The 19,404-nt window shown below is 43.8% G+C and overlaps 1 protein-coding gene across 1 annotated transcript in view; it reads left to right on the top strand.

The window, feature by feature from the left end:
• Positions 1-9,729, top strand: part of LOC121292343 (60 kDa lysophospholipase-like) — a 119,224-nt gene extending 109,495 nt beyond the window's left edge. The window contains 3 exon segments of the mRNA XM_041214195.1: positions 8,277-8,376; positions 8,605-8,670; positions 9,670-9,729. Coding sequence (XP_041070129.1) covers positions 8,277-8,376; positions 8,605-8,667 — 163 coding nt within the window. The 3' untranslated portion in view covers positions 8,668-8,670; positions 9,670-9,729.
• Positions 9,730-19,404: the final 9,675 nt, after the last annotated feature.

Here is a 19,404-nt window from a genome sequence, read left to right as displayed (position 1 = left end):
ACTACAAATGGCCTGGGAATTTGGAAAATGACTTAAGAGTCCATTGCACAGGACTGCCACATGCAGCACTTTACATCTCAAATCCCTTATGGACAAAGGGAGGAGTCCCGTGCTGAGAGCCTCTCATTTGGGATTCCTGACTCCTCCAGATGATAGGATGGAACATCATGCCGTGTCTGGATGGCAGATGAAGGCACTTCTGATTTCAGGCAGGTTAACTTTAACCTACCATGTTTACATTAAAATTGCAGTAGCACAGGATCCAATGAATCCAAAGTTTGATTATTCCGGTCATGTGGAATATGTTACAAAACTAAAGACATTGGCCAAAATTTTCCGGCCTGTTGCCATCGGGCGTCGTGATGGGTGTGAGCAGACAATATGGTGAGAAGGCCAAAAACCAGTTCCACACCATTGTGAAACCAGTTTGCGATCGTCCGCTCTGCCTGTCAATGGTGGGCCACTTTTCCTGCTGCCACACGTCAGGCACGTCGTTTTAATACATTTGCATCTAATAATAAGCCCTGATCGCCGGAATCACTCCCCCACGTCAAATTTACCACCCACGTCATGCTGGCCCAGAACATGTCTTGACAAGTGTGACATGCAGAAGTCGGGACTTATTGTTCAGGCCTTGCTGAGATTGTGGACATCCGAGGAGCAGAAGATGTTGGGGCCCTCAGCTACGGAACCTGGAGGAACACGTGCATCGCATGCTGGGTGCATTTTTATGGACATGACTGCGCTGCGAAGCAGCTCATGGAAGGTGGGAGGTCTCCATTTATGTCTGGGGTCTGCTTCGGTCTTGGCTGTGGGCTGCTACAGATGATCGTTGAGGGACAGGGGAAGAGTAAGGTCCAGCTGTGAGTGGGAGAGGAAGGTGTACAGGGTGGGGGGCTGAGGTTGCAAGGGGGTGGGGTGATGCGAAAGTGATGAGTAAGGTTGGGGAAGGGGAGGGAGTACTTGAGGAGGATGGTGTAACGGGGGAGAATGCGGCAACTGGGGAGGTAGGTGTAAGGGGGAGGAAGGTGTAAGGGAAGGCGTTCGGAGGGGGGAAGGAGTTTGGAGGGGACAGGACTTTGGGGGGAGGAAGGACTTCAGTGGGGGGGGAGGGTGGGGGGGGGGGGGTGGTGGTGCGAGTTTGGAAGAACAACGGAGTCCAGGCAGAGGAAGGACTTCGGGGGGGGAAGGAGTTCGGAGGGGGGAGCGAGTCCCAGCGGGGGGAAAAGAGTTCAAGAGGAGCAAGAAGTTCGGAGGGGTGGGGAGGGCGGTGGAAAGAGTCCAGGGACAGGAGGAGTCCAGGGGGAGGAGGGAATAAGGAGGGAGTAAGGATGGGTGATATCCAGATGAACTTGCAAGGGAGAGGTCTGTGGAGTTGATGACTACCTCCTGAGGAGTGAACTGAGGGTGGGTGTGATAGGAGGGAATGGTGAGTGTGAGAGGGGGCAGAGTGAGCCAGTAGGGTGGGAGGGTAAGGGTGCGATGGTAGCGGTAGAAGGGACAGTGTGGGTGGTTGGTGGGGACTTAGAAGCAGACACGAAACCTAGGGATGGGAAGAAGGAGGTCAGGAAGATCAATGTAGATAGGGGTAGGATTCTCGGCAAAATAAGGAACGTGCATGTTCACCTGGACATCCTGGAAGAAAATAATTCTGGTTGATAGGTAATGGAAGGTGATGCCATGGGGGTTAAACAGTAATGGGGGAAAGGACATGGGTGGCTGGGGGAGGGGAAATACGGAGGAGCTGAAAACAAACCTTATTACAATCATGCTTCTGAAATGAAAGTGGGAGAAACCTCGTGTTGGGCAGGCACAAGCGCTGCATGGGATCGGGCGAACGGAGATGCAGGTCAGCTCAGATGGACAACTAAAAGAGAACCCCAGCAGGCAGCATTGGAAATGCTCAGGATGTTGAGTTGAATGTGATGGAGGAAGGCTCCGCGCATATGGGAGAATGCTTGCACAAGGCTCCGAAATGCTTGCATGAGCCACAAACATACATTACCCTCCAGAGTTACTCATGGTCTGGCTGCGTGCAACTGAACTGCTGGTGGGTGGTGGCATGCAGGGGGAGGAGTCAAAAAGCCAGTAAATGAAGCTGAAAGACACCATTTCGCATTACTCAATGAAAGTGAATATATTTTAGGACTGTAAAGTAACAAAATGTGTTCACTTGTAATCAGAAATTTTTAACCTTTCTAGGTCTATCAGTTCTTCTAGGTGCTACCCTATACCTGGAGACAGCCTATGTAATGGTTGGCCCTGTTGCCTCTGATGACTTTGGCATGGGTCCTCTGGAGAGCTGAGGCCTTGAAAGCCCCAGTTTGCTTTGGCTGTCCTCCTATGGGCCAGCTGCTCCCTCTGCAGTGACAGAGGATGAGGTTGAGGGGGGTCACAGGCAAAGGGGACTCGGAGGGAGAAGACAGCCTCTGAGATTCCTGACTGGATGACCCAGGGGTATCCAGCTGCTGCTCTTCCTCCCTTCGGGTGCCCAAGGGTCCTGGCCTGACTCCTTGAGGGGAAGGAATACCTGGAAGAATGTCAAGATGCCCCGTTTTCCTCTCACATTGCCACTGCAGGAACTCACCCAAGGCTATCTTGATGGAGTGCAGGGCTGCGCATATCTCCGTGTTCTGCTGGACCAGGGTCTCCATAGCATCTGCCATCCACCCCATGAGACCACCATATGTGCACGTGTGGGCACCGCTTCATCAGAGAGCAGGCAGATGCACTCCTCTGACTCGTGTGCCACCCTGTTGAGGGCTTCCAACAGCTCTGCGTGATGTTCTCCCGCCTTCTGCTGACGGTCCACATTGAGTTGGAAGGCCAAATTCAGAATCATCTGACTTGACCTCACAGATGCCTCTTCCCAAGCAGTCCTACAAGTGCCGGTGAGCTTGGCTGACCCTGCCTCCTCCTGCTGTGGACACGTGACCACCAGGTTGCGAACCCAAGCCTACTCTAGATATAGGTTCCTCCAAGGTGTGTGTCTCCGTGAGTGGTGGAGGACATGAGTAAGCGCTGTGACAGGTCTTCTAGGAGAAGGTGTCCTCTTGGCTGGAAGCGAGGACCTGGATGGAGCTGAGGCTGAGGTTGTCGGTCGCTAGGCAGAGCTCCTTGTGAGCCAAAGTAGAGATGATTAGTGCATGGCAGCAAAGTCAAAAGCAGGAGAGAAAGCACACAGTTGTGTTGAGGGAGGGATGATTTGGTGTACTTGTGCGATCGCTGCCAATCTCATTGTTGCTGTAGGCACAGTCCGTGTCCTCACTAGTCAGTGCAATGGCACACTCCTCAAAGTGAGTGATGAGTCTAATGTGGGCCACTTCTCCCTCATGAAAACAGATGGAGTATGAGTAGGAAGCATGGCACTGCATGGAATGTTTGCATGGTGAGCGGAGCTATGGACGGGATGAATGCACGAGCTCCAGAGGATATGAGTCAGATGGAGATGTGAGGGTGTGTGTGAGAGTTAATGGTGTTATCCCTTGAGGTGTGAGATCCCTGTGGACTTGTGATGGGTGTGTATTGAGAGTGATGAGAAGAGTGACTTACCCTGGTGGAATGGATGAGCGCATTCATCCTCTTCCTGCACTGGACGGCTGTCCTCTTTTACAGGGTGTTGGCACTGACCACCACTGCCACTGCCTGCCATGCTGGATTGGTGACCTTGCTTGCTGATCTTCTCCCAGAGAAGGGTAGAGAACATCACAGTGGGTCCCTACTGCATCCAGTAGGCACTTGAGGGAAGTGTTGCTAAATTTGGGGCAGTGTCTTTCGTCCTTTTGGTAGCCATCAGTTCCCAGTGGCTTCCTATCCCTTGAAGAATGCTAGCTCTGTGCAGGGGCGGCCTTTAAATATAGTGCCCGGCTTACTGAAGGCCTGAGATGATGGCGGGGCTGGCAAATCAGAGGCCACCCTGCCAGCGACCCAGCATGTTTCCTGGAAATTAATTATTAATGAGGCAGGATGAGCTGGGATTGGGATGATATGGCGTGAAAAGCCGCTGTTACACCAGTGGATAAAACGTCAATTTCTCCGCCTGCCACTGTACTTAGTGCAAATCTGGGATGATTCCATCCCTTGTTATTTTTATCTTCTATTTGGTTGACATAATTCAAAGAACAGCTGCTGATTGCATAAAAGCTTGTTTGTACAAGCCGATCGCCATGACTACAACAGTGTGTGGTGATTATTCAGTTGCCTTAATTGATTTTAGCTGTACTTTATTCAGCTCTGTCATTGGCTTAGTGGGTAATTGCACCACTTGGTTTGTTATTAACTCATATAAACCAAGAAGGCCCAGGTTGAATCGCTGGAGTGAGCTTAGCTGGGACAGCTTCAGGAGCTCTTCAGTTAGCCTCATGACCTCAAACAGGAAAGGAAAACTACCCAGGATTCCCACTTGTGGTTACATACCCTTTCTCTCCTGCTGGAAAGTGAGTGTCCATGTCCACCTTCAGTGAGAACAAAATCGGGCTGATTATGGTGTCACCCAATGGGTCAACTGGCTTGTGAGCACTGCCAATGTTTGTCTAGGCTTACATAGGAAGAACAGCCATGTAGATAACAGGCAGCAGGGTGGCCAATCAAGTTCTTTTTAAAAAAACACCAATTTCTGATTTTATGAGAGGCAGCAAGTACAGATTTTTTGTCACTCTTATATGATTTCTTCCATTTTTAATATACATTGCAACAATTACCAATTTAAAGCTGCTTTGTGCTAAGGATTGTCACAATTATCAACTTGAGTGCTTCACTGTGTTTACATTAGAAGGTAGAAAATTGTGCACATTTTTATTTATGACATCACTATTATAACTCGAACACATGTTTAAGCAGTTTTTGGTGAGGTGAATTTTCATCTTTAATTGCTGAATCATTCTGTTTTGCCTGCATTTTTAAAACATACATTTGCAGGATGTGAATGTCACTCTCAAACCAAGCATTTATTGCCCATTCCTAATTTCTCTTGAAAATGTGGTGGTGAGCTGCCTATCTGATCCATTTAAGCCCATGTGGTAGGTACTCCCACAGTACTGTTAGGGAGGGAGTTCTAGGATTTTGAGCTAGCAGGATGGTGTGTGACTTTGAACAGAGCTTTCAGGTGGTGATCTTCCCTTGCACCTGTCGCCCTTTATCTTCTAGATGGTAGAGATTGCAGGTTTGGAAGGTGCTGACAAAGGATGCTTGGTGAATTGCTGCAGTGCATTTTGTAGATGGTATACCCTGATGCCATGGTGAGCTGATGGTGGAGGGTGTGAATGTTTAAGGTGTTGGATGGGATGCTATTCAAGTGAGCTGCTTTGTCCTGGATAGTGTCAAGCTTCTTGAGTGTTGTATCTGTACTCATCCAGGCAGGTGGGGAGTCAGAGGTGAGTTACTTGCTGCAGAATTCCCAACCTCTAACCTGTTATTGCATAGTATTCTTATATTGTAGCTGGTTCAGTTAAGTCTCTGGTCAACGGTGACCCTTAGAACGTACACCTGAAAGGATTGTTTCCTTGACTCTAACCATGTAACCTCAAAAATGATAGATCAATTTTGAGTGCTGGGTGGGGGCATAGCCTAGTGAAGTGGCCACACCTTGTGAATAGAGATGTGTGTTGAGGCAGTGGGCATTTACATTAGCCTTCTCTCTGGGGCATTTGTGAATCAGCCATCAGTTGAGAGCTGCCCAATTTGACTTGTCTTCTAATTTTCCTGCCTTCCCTGTCAGGAAACACTGCTTAAAGTTTTGCATTCATTGGATTGGATTTGGTAGTCACCAATTTCCTATTGTTGTTTAGCATATTGTGTAGCCACCACCAGATTTCTGTGGACATGGCCCTCTTCACTAATACGTTTTTTGCCAAGTTAGAAATTGAGGCATTCAACAGGGAGTTGGCTTATTATCTGAAAAAGTAGAGTGTGCAGGGCTTCTGGAAGAAGGCAGGGGAGTGACATGAGATGAACTGCTCCTGCAGAGAGCCAGCACAGACATGATGGGTTGAATGGCCTCCTTCTGTGCTATAGCCATTCCATATAGTACCTCCAACAAAATACAATCTCTTAAGGAGCTTCACAGGAGTGTTCTAAGTAAAATAGAACACTGAATTATATGTCCTAAAGCTTGGTCAAATAGATAGGTTTTAATATGCATCATAAAAGAGGAAAGAGAGGGAGAGATGCAAAACGGTTTAGGGAGGGAATTCCAGATCTTAGCAACTAGGTAGCTGAATGCATAGCCACCAAAGGTGGAACAAATGAAATCAGGGATGCTAAAGAGTCCAGAATTAAAGGACCGCAGATATCACAGAGGGCTGTAAGGCTGTAGGAGATTACAGATATAAGGGAGAGTGTGGCCATGTCAGGATTTTAAAACAAGATGAGAATTTTAAAATTGAGGTGTTGCTTAACTGGGAGCTGGTGTTGGTCAGCAAATGATGGGTGAACAACATTTGGTGTAAGGCATGGGCAGCAGAGCTTTTGAAGGCCTCTAGTTTACAGAGGGAATAATATGGGAGACCAGACAGGAGTGCATTGGAATAGTCAAGTATAGAGAGAACAAAGGCATGGATGAAGGTTGAGTAATTACAGATCTCAGCTGAGCTGAGCCAGGGCCAGAGTTGGTCTATATTATGGAGGTGGAAATCAGCTGTCTCAGTGATGGCATGGATTTGTGATCAGAAGCTCAACTTGGGGTTAAAAACAACACAAAGGTTGCAAAAAGTCCACGTCAGCCTCAGAAAGTTGCCACAGAGAAGAATGAAGTTCATAGCTTGGGAAAGGAGTTTAGTGTGAGGATCAAAGACAATGGGTTTGGTTTTCTCACTGTTTAATTCAAGGACTTATGAATATTGCTGAAATGAGAGAAATATTGCTGAAGCTTTTTGCCTTGAACTCATCATGACAAATGCAAGAATGCTAATTTTCAAATGATCGCAACAATTTGTACAAATGGAGAAAAGGGTACTGATTGGTCGGTAAGTCAATTCTGATTGGCTGAGGCATTGCCATGGAGAAAGCAACAGGGAACGATAGGCTCTCTGAGCTCCCAGGAAATTCAAATAAAGGCTTCAAGATATTCCTTTTGTTTGTAAAGAATGGGTTCTTGTGCATGTAAATGAGCTACATTACGAGATCAACTATTATCCTAATTGATTGTTGGCATAGCTATTAGTGCACTCAGGGTTGTTAAACAAGTGCTGCCCAAATGCAGAATCACATCTAACATTAGACTTTTTGTTTTGGGTTGATTTACCTAGAAGACAGTAGAGAAGTGTTGCAGGAGAATGGTGTGGTCACCCGTGTCAAAGGCTAAAGACAGGTCAAAATGGATGAAAAGTGATCGTTTACCTTTGTCAAAGTACATATGATGCCATTTGTGTCTTTGACAAGAGCTGTTTTGGGCCTGAGACAGGGATAGAGACCTGATTAGAGGGATTAAAACATGGAGTTCCGGAAAGATAGGCTTGGTTATGGGAGGCCACAACACATTCATGAATTTGAGAGGAAAGGGAGGCTGGAGATTGTGCAGTAGTTTTCAAGGACAGTGGGATCAAGGATTGGTATTTGAGAAGAGGGTTGATGATGGCTGTGGTGAAGAAAGAAAGGCCTGTACCTGAAGAGAGGAAGAATTAACAATATGAGCTAATACTATAATGTTACACTGCAGTGATTGCTCATTATGAGAGGGAGAACAGGAGCAATGTTAATAGCCTGTGTGTGTAGAAATGAAAATGTTATGAAAAATATTGAGACTTCTGCCATATCCATACATTGTGAAGACAGTAGAGCAGAGACACACGACCATGGCTTCCCCATGCACATGCAGGTGGTTAGAGACAAAGTAGAGATTGAGTCGCTGCAGACAGTCTGACAGAGAGAAGTGGAACCAGGTCATTTATCCATCCTGTTAGAAGGGAAAAGATGCACGATAAAGCCTGGATAAAAATTGATTTGAAATGGGGATAAAGGAGAAGGGAATAAAGGGAGGTAAAATGTTAGGGTTCTGAGTTTTAAAAAAATAGGCAGGATCTATTATCTTTCTAAAAAGGAAATTTTAAATGATTCTTAAAAAGGCATTTGCCTTTTGTCGGCTCAGTTGTTAGGATAGACTTTTAATGTGGATCAGTGGTATAGGTTATAAATTGACTGATGATGACATTGGCCATCTTACAGAATATATAAAACAGGTTTTTTTTTTAGAAGAATATCCCATACTATCTTTCTATATTTTCTGCTTCTGTCACTATATTTGTGAGAGAGAAACGTAAAACATTGTTTGTTGTACACAGCCTGGCTTCATATGGTGACGTAGAAGGACTGAAGGCTTGGCACCTTGCAGGGCTGGACCTGGACCAATGCAGCTACGATGGACAAAATCCTCTGGAAGTTGTAAGCAAACATTTTGAATTGTATTTGAGAGAAATTCAGGAAAGCTACATTAAAAATCCTACGGGTGACATTGCTCTAAAAGTGGCACACATGGTACTTGGACATCCTTAGCTGAATTGCTCATTTAGCTGTTGTTTAAAAATAACTTTTGGGCACTTTCATGACATGAATCACATTGTTCAACTTGGTGAAGCTAAGTTGTCTAAATGTTTCTGACTTTGCCGTCAGGCTTTAGCTGCTGGGAATGAAGAAGTGGTCACATTCCTTAAGTCAGTGCTCAAGCAAAACTAGCAGGTAAGAGTTGCATGATTCAGTGGTTGTTCACAACCACAACAATTCCATACTGAACTGAAATTCTGCTTCATATATTTTGATAACTGTTCCTTTTTGATTCATGCTTTGCACCAATATGGGATCATACTTTAATAACCAGTTACACACGGGCACCAAATAGTCACTGAAGAATTAATCCAAATTATCAACAAATTATTTGGTTTTGGAAGCTGTCTTTGCATTGAAGGGATTTCAGAGAAAATCTGGCTTGGTATTTGATAACTTAAAGCATCCCTTTGTTTGATCTACAAAAGATTGTCACAAGCGAAAGGTTCCATGTAAGGTATATTCTGAAAGTCATTATGTTAATGTTATCAAATAAAAACAGAAAATGCTGGAAAACTCAGCAGGTCTAACAGCATCTGTGGAGAGAAAAAAGAGTTAAAGTTTCGAGTCCATATGACTCTTCTTCATGTGCTCTGAAGAAGAATCATACGGATTCGAAACGTTAGACCTGCTGAGTTTTTCCAGCATTTTCTGTTTTTGTTTCAGATTTCCAGCATCCGCAGTATTTTGCTTTATGTTAACGTTATACTTGCCAGCATTAATGCATAGGTGTATAACATTGAGACCAGTGTAGAACATGGATGTATCGCCTAATGCAGCAGAGGTTTTCATTGAACAGTGCTGTCTGGTCAATGTTCTCAATAAATTGAAGCTTTTTCACCTCACAACATTAGAGCATTACACTTGAGTGCTAATAGATGAAGGAAAGATGATTTCCATTGCTGGATAACTATGCTTTTTCCTTCTAAAAGATCGGAGAACATGATAAGTGGTTTGGTGTAGTGATAAAGCACAAATCTTGTTTTCCCAAGCTAATTTAGTGTGAATAAGAAGCAAATATTTTGCGTTAATTATTGCAACTAATGATTTTATTTTTATCTTGTTTTTAGTGAACTTTTACAACATCAAGAACTTGACATTATTGCTGAACTTGTTTCTATTTTTCGGCTTTAGGTATCCCCCATCAAGAAAAATGAGATTTACATTCTGGAGTGTCTGCACAATCAAAAATCAATAATGTTACTTTATATTCTCCATCTTCATACAAGTTCATCTCTTTTATTAAAAAAATACATATTACACTACAGATTACAATTTATTAAAATATGATTGATTTTAATGAATCAGCAGAGTTAACAAAACCAAGGGAAGAATTTTCCCCCGTCAATGAGGGAAGTGCAGGAGCGGGCGTGGACAGGCGTGCCTCTGATTGGGGGCGCACTGCCATTTTACATGGACAGGCCAATGAAGGCCCGCCCAGCGTGATGTCCACCAGGAAGTTCTACGTGCTCCCTGTGCGGGCCGATGGGGGGAGGGGATTCCCTCAGCCAGGTACAGCCTCAGGGAGATCAGCTCAGAGTTAAAACTTTGAAGGTAAATGTTGAAAAAATTTCCCTAACATGTCCCCTCATGTGACACTGTCACATGAGTTGGGACATGTCCATCACTTTAACTCAAACATTTATTAAATTTTTAAAAACCCTCAAGAAACCTCATCCCGCCCATGGATGAGGTTTCATACTTTTTCTGAAGCCCGTCAGGGCTCCCGGCCTGCCTGCCAACCCTAAGGTTGGACCGGCGGGTCCATTAATTGGGTTAATGACTTTTTAAATGGCCTCAGTAGTCCATTGACAGGTCAGCGGGCGCACAGCTGATTTGGCTTCGCCCCCACCGACCTGAAAATGGAGATGACACGGGGTGGCGTCGGGAGTTCTGCCCGACGTCATCCTGCGTCATTTTATGCATTGGCAAGCGTGCCCTGCCTCCCACTCATTGACCTAAAGATCCTACCCCAAGTAATTTGGACCAGTAGCACAGGATGGTTGACATTAGGGAATGAAAATGTTCTACTCCTTGATATCACACACCATACTATCTCTTGTTACGGAAGTATAATAATTTTCGTAATATTATTCTGGTTTATTGTAAAGTAGGTTACAGGTGTGAGTGTCGATGGTTCTGTCTGTGTGATATAATTATATTTGAAGTCAAGTAGACTACAAACTTGAAATTATCAAAAGAAGTTAGGTGTAGGAATGTACCTGAAATGCTAATGAGTAAACAGGGATGGGGTCTCAGCATGTAAGGTGTGAAGGGAATTTGCATTTTTTAGATAAGTGAAGGGGTTGTTTGGATTTCAAAGGGATATTGGTATATTTACAACTAGCCAGATAACCAAAGCTAAACAGTGTATTTATTTTTCCCAAAGATTACTGACAATATTGCCAACATGAAAGATTTTTATATTATGGGAAAGATAACGTTCCAAACACATATGGAACAATGGGATTTACATATTAAAGAGCAAGAAGCATATAAAGGAGAATGAAAGGTTATGTTGGGGGTGGGGTGACATGTAAAATCTAGCAGGAGTTCTGAAACAGCCTTGGGGAAGCCTTCAGCCATGTTTGGAAAAGTCTGTTGTGTCCAGTAACTAAAGTTTGAGGCAAGCTTTTGGAATTCCACTGTCAAGTGCTGTCTTGTTTTCTTAAATTTAAAATCTATTTTGGACTGTTGTCTTAAAGGGGGTGTGTAATTTAGAGTCAGGTTAATTAGGAATTTAGACTTTGTTATCATATTAAGTAATTGTAGTCTTATGTATGTGCTTGAAATCTTTTCTTGTGCTAATAAATATTTTAATTTAATTTTTAAATTCTCTAAAGGTCTTTGTGGACTCATTATTTCTGAATTCAGTGCAAACACATCTCGTAATAAATACACATTGCAAAACCATTGTGATAGTGTGGCCAAATTTCCCTTGTGGATTTGGTTCACCTGGCACATGTCATCTGCCACGTCATAACACTCTTGTCTTTTGGAGCTGTTCTTGGAAGTTGCAAGTTAACAGCAACTTATACTCACATAGCACTTGTAACATAATGAAACATTCTAAGGCACTTCAGAGGAGCATTTTAAAATAAAGTATAACCGAAAAGTCAAGACAGAAATGTGTAGGGACCTGCCTTGGCAACACCTTAGAGTTTGTCACTGTCTCAATTGGACATGGACACATGAAATAGGGGATGCTGCACTGGGGAGCAAAAACAGGTTTAGAATTTTTGGCCCTACAGTGTGGTTCATCACATGCAGACTTTTTTTTTTAAACAATTTGTGAGTTTGTCCCACATAACATTGAAAATAAGTTGCAAGATGCAATTGTCTACCTCATTGACCCTGTAGTGCTGTGACCATTTCTTCATCATAACTGGAACAATCTGCCCCCAGAGTGGACGTGCACCAGTTTTACTCTTTGCTTTGTGTAGAATTTCCTGGCTGGATTTGTGTTCAGCTGATAGCAGAGGTGGAAAGGAAACTGACCAAGTAATGTTAACAGAATCATCCTATCTTTGCCAACTATGGCAGTAACCGCCATGAAAGGGGAAAGAAAATGGGTGGCAGGTTGCACTGTAATTACTTACTCTTGTCAGCTTGAACGAAATGTAGCACTGGGGATTGTGCTTTGTAGATTTGACCACTGATTTCATCATTTACTGTCATACATTCCTACTAGATTTTATTTGCCTGTTTTTTCATCCATTTGTATACATTTGGACTATTTCCAAAGGGCCAGACTGAATTAGGGGAAAATAATTGTTTTTTTGTGCATGTCTCTCCAGGTTCTGACAGACAAAAAGTGATCTCCATCCCCTGCCATAAGCGATAGTTGTGGAAATTCAGGTGTTGTCATGATTACTCAAGATACCAATGTATAATGAGAAAAAAAAGCTAAAATAACCTTTGGTAATTGCTGAAGGAGAAAAGGTAGAGTTCTAGAGTATATGACCTCTTTTTCCAGTACATTGATGAACGTATTAGCCTGAAGCTTAAACCCAATTCCCCTGTCAGCGCCCCAAAATGTGGACCTCGAACTTGTAAGACCTGAAAAATAATTAATTTTTAAAATTTCTTGGGAACGTCATGACTGTCCAACTCGGAAGTGGCAAGCATTACTTTCAATTTCAAGATCTCGTTACTCAGCAACGTAAAAAGTCGGCACATAGCTGATCCAGGCAGCCATTATTCAGAGTCTTCTTCAAGAAGCATGCCATCACCATTTTGCAGAGCTCGCCAAAGCTGGCAAGAGTGGCAAATTCCTTTGTCTAGCAATCAACAGTGATGCCATCTTGGAACCCTGTAAACTCTTAAAACTGCATTTACAATTTAAAATTTTTTAACATGGATCATAATTGAACTCTTCTATCTCAATTTGGACTAGCCTAGGGCCCAGACCAGTCACAAAATTGGGGCCTTTGGAGGAAAATATTTTTAAGATATTGCATCACTTCTGGTTTAAATAAAAAGTCAGAAGAAGAGCAGGTGAACACACTGCTTTACTTGATAGGCCTGATTGCAGATAACATCATTGTAAGACAGGTAATTAAATACTGGAGAGAGGTAAATTCAATAAGAGTGTCCAACTGCCAGAGGAATCTGTTGATTCCTTCATAAATGATCTCCACACGATGGCAGTGGGGTGTGAATATGGAGATTTAAAGGTTGGGCTCATCAAAGGCAGAATAATGGGGGGTGTAACAGATGATACACTCTCTGACCCTCCTACAGGCTAAAGAAGATCTAACCATGGATCAGACAATTCAGATTGTTTGACTCTCAGAACTTCATGAGCAGCACAGGACAATCTTAAGAATAAAACATGGGGAAGAAACCAACCTTCAGTCCAGCTTATCAGGCCACAAAGACAGAGGGTTAATCCCAGTCAGGGAAAGCAAGTCCTGAACTGGCCAGCACAGTGACGTTGCCAGCGCTGCGGTGCAAAGTGCCTTCACAGTAGAGATCAGTGTCCTGTGAGTACAGCCTGATGTTTCCACTGTAACAAGATGGGACACTATGGCAAACTATGCAAGTCTAAACCCAAGAAGCACAGAGAAGGCCCAAAAGTAATCCATGAGATCAAGACTGAAAACCTAGAAGACACATAGCCATTCTTCTTGGGTGAGGTTAAGGATTGTGGTTCCTCATTCTGGAATGCAGACATCTTTGTCAATGGCCATCTAACAAATTGAAAATTAGATACAGGTGCCAGTGTTACCGTCTTGTCTGATAAGGCTTGAACACCTCTGGCTTCGAAAGAAGGACACTCCACTTTACGGGGCAGGAGGAATCCGACCCCCAGTTAGGGGCATGATCTTGGAACAACTGAGGTATGGCGGCAAACAGATCTTTGAGCTGGTGCATGTCACCCGTAACCAGCCTTTCTCCCTCCTGAGCAGGAACGCCTGCGTAGCCTTGGATTTCCTCCAGACAAAAGATGGTCAAGACAACCACTGTTGCTAGCCAACCAGATGTGCATGGTCCTGAGTATTCAAACATTGAAGAGTATTCAGACGTGGACTTCAGCTCTGAGCTCTCTTCTGTCTTGGTGGAGCAGATTTGTCTGTTCTCATTGCAGGACCCAGAAATCCTCCAATGGTCAGACCAACCTACTACTGATGAGATAACCATGATGCCTCCAGTGGAAGTGGTGCAAGAGAGTGATCAGTGGTCTGAGAAATCTCTATCTCCAACTCTTGACGATGGTTCAGCTGGTCAACACAGCAACAACAGCGCATGTGCTACAGCTTCCAGCCAGGATGCCACAATCATAAGGGATTCTGGTACCTGGTAGCAGTCTCCCATGATCAACAACAAAAAGCAGAGGTGCTTGTACCATTAAACCTTCTTCTCGCCACAAGAACGCTCTTCCTCTGCCACAGAAGGCGTTGGGATGGCCTACACATACAAAGAAAAGAAAGAAGCGACACAGAAATGAGCATAATGTTCGTCCACCTGCAAGAAAAGATTCAGAGTAGCAGCAACCACTGATCAATACAACAGCCAGACTGACCAAGCACAGTTCAATGCAAAGGAATGGAAGAAAAGAATGAAAGCACGCTCAAATGCTAATCCAACCTCCAAGCCAACAGAAAGAACCAGAAATAACAGAGCCTACCACTCCTGCAACAGAATGATGAATGAGGTATGGAAGGGTTATAAGGCCTCCAGACTGTCTGAACCTGTAAATTGAAGGATTGAAGGGGGGAGATGGGGTAATAAAGTATTGCAATGATGTTAATACAGTAACAGCAATAATGTAGTAATAGCAATAATGTGATGACAGCAATGTAAATGCATGAGATTGATAACAATGTAAGACATGAAGTAAACTGGTGTAACTCCATATACATTGGATAAAATCTTGGCGGGAGGTATAGTATAAGGATCTGACACATACAAGGTTAATGTAGGACTGAGTACAGTACTGCCCACATGTTGATGTAAGAAAGCATAAGACCCCGACCCAGGGGTCAGTTTGGTGTTGAACAGAGATGGGTAAAGATCCAAGCATGGGGATGGCTCCGAGCCTGTACCCTTTATTGTACATGTGCAAATAGTTCTACTGGTTAGTAAAGACTTATAGTTAACCTACTGAAGGCAACAAAGAGTTCTTTAAGAGACACCGTTCTGTAACCAACACCCTCGCAACTGGATATTCTCAATGACGGAAGATCCACAGTTCTCTGGCCAAAGAATGCCAAGATCTACAACCTTTTAGATGGAGAAATTTCTCATCTCAATCGTAAAAGGGCAATTCCTAATTCTGTATCTGTGACCCTTGGTTTTAGACTCCCCAGCTAGGGGAAACATTCTTCAGCATCTACCCTGTCAAACCTCTTAAGAATTTTGCATATTTATAGGAGATCACCTCTCAGTCTTCTAAATTGCAGAGATTATAGACCTAATCTATGGAATCTCTCTTCAGAGGACAATCTCTCAGTCCAGAAATTAGTCTAGTGAATGTTTGTTGCAATGCCTCTAGGGCAAATATATCCTTCCTTAGCTAAAGAAAACAAAATTATGTATAGTGCTCCAGGTGTAGTATCACCAAAGCTCTATACCATTGCAGTAAGACTTACTCACTTTTATACTTCAACTGTCTTGCAATAAAGTCTAACATGCCATTTGCCTGGCCAATTGCTTATTGTACCTGCATGCAAACTTGCTGTGACTCACGTACAAGAACACTCAAATCCCATTGAATGCCAACACCTCCTAGTCTTGCACCATTTAAAAAGTAGTTTGCTTTTCTATTTTTCCCACTGAAGTAAATAACTTCACATTCGCCACAATATATTCCATTTATGTCCTTGCCCACTCATTTATCATATCTATATCCTTTTGCAGTTTTGTATTATCACAGTTTACTTTCCCACCTAGTTTTGTATCATCAGCAACCTTGGATACATGATATTGGGTCCCCTCATTTAAGTCATGGATATAGATTATACTCATTTCATTTAATCCCTTTTATAAAGCACCTGTGATGCTTTCTGTCTGAAAGTTGCTCTATAAACGCAAGTTTGGCTGGTTCTGAAAACTTATTGAAATAACATCTACGGGCAACTATGGAATCAATTTCACGCAATAAGGTCTCGCAAGCAGTTAATGGATAAATGACCAGTTATTTATTTTGGTGATGTTGGTTATTTTTATTCATTATAGGAATGTGGAAGATGTTGGCAAAGCAAAATTTATTGCCCATCATTTGTTGTATTAAGAGTTAACTATTGCTTGTGGGATTGGAATCACATGCAGGCCGAACTGGGTAAGGTAGGCTGGTTCCCTTCCCCAAAGAACGTTAGAGAATTTATTTTACAAAAATCCAGCAGATTCCTTAACTGATGTAGATTTATTGAATTCAGTTCCACAACAAGCTGTGGTGAAATTTGAACTCACAGACTCCAGCTCCAGAATCTTAACCATACAATGAAGGATAAATTCTGCTCCACAAACCAGGAGAACAATTATGTTCCATTTTTGGTGTGGCTATGAGGTCTTTTACATCCATTTGAACAGGGCATCAGTTTAAAATCTCATTCAAAACATGGGGCTGAAAAGCAGCTTAAATTTGGAAATAAAGTCCTTCAGTGGCTTAAACCACTACCATCATCTGAGTCAGAGGTAAGTGTACTACCACAATATTGCATGTGTTGGTGATGGGTTACAGTTCACTCAGTGAGTCTGAGTTGCTATAGAAACATGCATCTTTACCTGCAGGTTGTAGTCTGAGTGACAGTAGACATTCCAGCGTTCTTTCCATCACATAGCTGACTAGGAATCTCTCCTGCTCTTACTGTCTGCCATTGGTGTGTGTTGGATGGATTTGCAGGTTGATACCTAACCAGTTTGGCTGCATTATGAATGCACCTTCCTTGGCCATCAAGTCCTGGGGTGGGAAGCGAAGCTTCTGACTCAGAGGCAGGGACTTTACCCACTGTGCCATAAAACCTCTCATATTGCACGTAGGATATAAATATTCTGTGGGGGTGGGTGCAGGTGTGGAGAATGGTAATTGTTAATCCAGTGAAATAGAACTACCTGGTGCATTTTTCTTAGTGTTATCGGCAGCAACATTCAAATCCAATGGGAGATAAGTGAAGCATCACTAGTCCTTCTAAAGACATAAATTTATTTAAAGAAGGGAGTCTACTTGCAATGTTGGAAGGCAGCATGTAAAGTATAAATTGCGGATGTGATACACAGGTTATCATCATCTTATGATTGTGGGCAAACCTAAGCACTCACCTATAAATCTGGTAAAGCCACGGGCTGCATTAACTCATGCTAGGGTAGCACTTTCCATTCTTCTGGGCAGTGTGATCTGCTTTGGAATATTCAAACAATGACTCTGCACAGACAGAAGGAGCCAAATAGTCTCCCTCAGTCCTGTAGACATCTTCCAGGAACCTTTGTATGTCTCAATTCTAGCATCGACTATACACTTACTAACCAAACTTTTCCAAACCATTAGACGCCAAGCAATCAGAACAAAATCGATTTGAGCAATAATTTGCTACATAGAGGATTTTTTTCAACCTTACTACCATTGCTACTGAAATGCTGATCCACACCGTTTACATGTCCAGGTACCTACCCCTTTTCCAACACCTCCCTTGCTAGTCTTGATCTCTATTGTACATAATTTGAAATTCATACTATCACTGCTAACATTCTATCCACAATAAAATTCTGCTCCCTTATCTAACTTTTTGACAACCCTTGACACTCCATCCCTCAGTGCATCAACTTAGTTGTTGTTTCAAACTTATTTCTACTACATGTTCTATGTTCCATTTCTCCTACGCTTTAAATGGTCTTACTTTCATTCTGCAACCCAATGCCTCTCCACCCTCAAAAGTCTCCTTAAAACCTGATTTATGATCACTATCCTTAACCAGTTTTCTATTTCTGGTTTGGTCTGCTCCCCAACTCTATCTTCGGGTATTTCGCTAGATAAATGTACTATACAAATAAACGTTACCTGTTATAGTCCTACTATAAAAATACAGCCTTATCCAAAGCATCAGAAGCTTATGGCATTAGAAAACCACTTCTTAAACCAGTCTTGTTACAAATGCTGCACTAAATTCCCCTTTAAGGAATGACTTGAAACCATTTGTGGCTGCATTTCGAGTCCCATTGAAATATTACCAGTGACATCAACAATAAACATTTGGGGTGGAATTTTCCCAAATTTGCACTAAGTGCGGTAGCGGGAGGGCAAAATGCCATCACACCCGCTGACGGCAATGGTAGGTTTTCATGCCATATCATGCCAAACCCACCACATTATTTACGTATTCCCAGAAAACACGCTGTTTCCATGGCGGGTGGGGTCTCATTGTCCCTCCCGCCATCACCCCGCTGTTGCATCATGCTGGCTGCCATTTTTAAAAGGCAGCCGCCAGCATACCACTCATCACTACCAGCTCACCACCGCTGCCCGGGAGACATGGCCAGCAAAGGAAAAAAGACTGCAGCCCTCCCCCCCGCCACCCCAGTTTAATGACGGGTCCCTTGAGTGACTGCTGGATGCCGTGGAGGCCCGCCGGGATATCCTGTACCTCCGCTCTGGCCGCAGTATGGGCAGTGGCGTGACGGATCCGGCTTGAGAGGTGGTGGTCAGCACCAACGCCCTTCAGAAGAGAGCAGCCACCCAATACTGCAAGAGGATAAATGATCTCCTCCGTTCCGCCAGGGTAAGTCACTCTTTTCATCACTCTCAACTCACACTCACAAACCCAGCACACATCCACAGGGCCAGTTCAAGGGACATCACTATTCACTGTCTCACACACACTTTCAGTGTCCTCAGCCAGTCCATGGGACCACTCACCACCCACACACGCCAGGCCCATTTATCATCTGGCCCGGTAGGCGTCCTACTTACATTTTCGCCATCTCTATCCATATAGGACAAACTGGCACATGAGAGGGAGGTCGCAGGCTGATGGCGGAATGCCCGAAATCATGGTCCTCAAGGACTTTGAAAACAGAGACATCCAGCTGGCTGGCGAGGATCTGGACTGGTCCTGTGCTGACGGTGAGGTTGGCGATGCTCTACCAAGTAAGGATCCAGCACTGCAACATCCATCAGACAACCATGCCATGAGTGATGTGTCCTCTTTCACAGGCCATCTCTTCTTGCTTTCGCAGGCACGTCTGCCAAACAGCTGACAGAGTCCATGACCCAGGGCCTCCAATCAAGCCTCGAAGAAACCTCCAAAGGGGAACCTGAAGGCACCCTCCTTGAAGTTCCGTCACAGTGCTCACCCACACCCTCTACCAACGAAGAGACACACACCTCGGTGGGACCTAGCTTTAGAATAGACACAGGGTCACAATCTGGTG

This window comes from Carcharodon carcharias, chromosome 20 (assembly GCF_017639515.1).
Source record: "Carcharodon carcharias isolate sCarCar2 chromosome 20, sCarCar2.pri, whole genome shotgun sequence".
NCBI lineage: Eukaryota > Metazoa > Chordata > Chondrichthyes > Lamniformes > Lamnidae > Carcharodon > Carcharodon carcharias.
The sequence above is the reverse complement of the archived record's forward strand: the minus strand, read 5'-3'. Positions and strand labels throughout refer to the sequence as shown.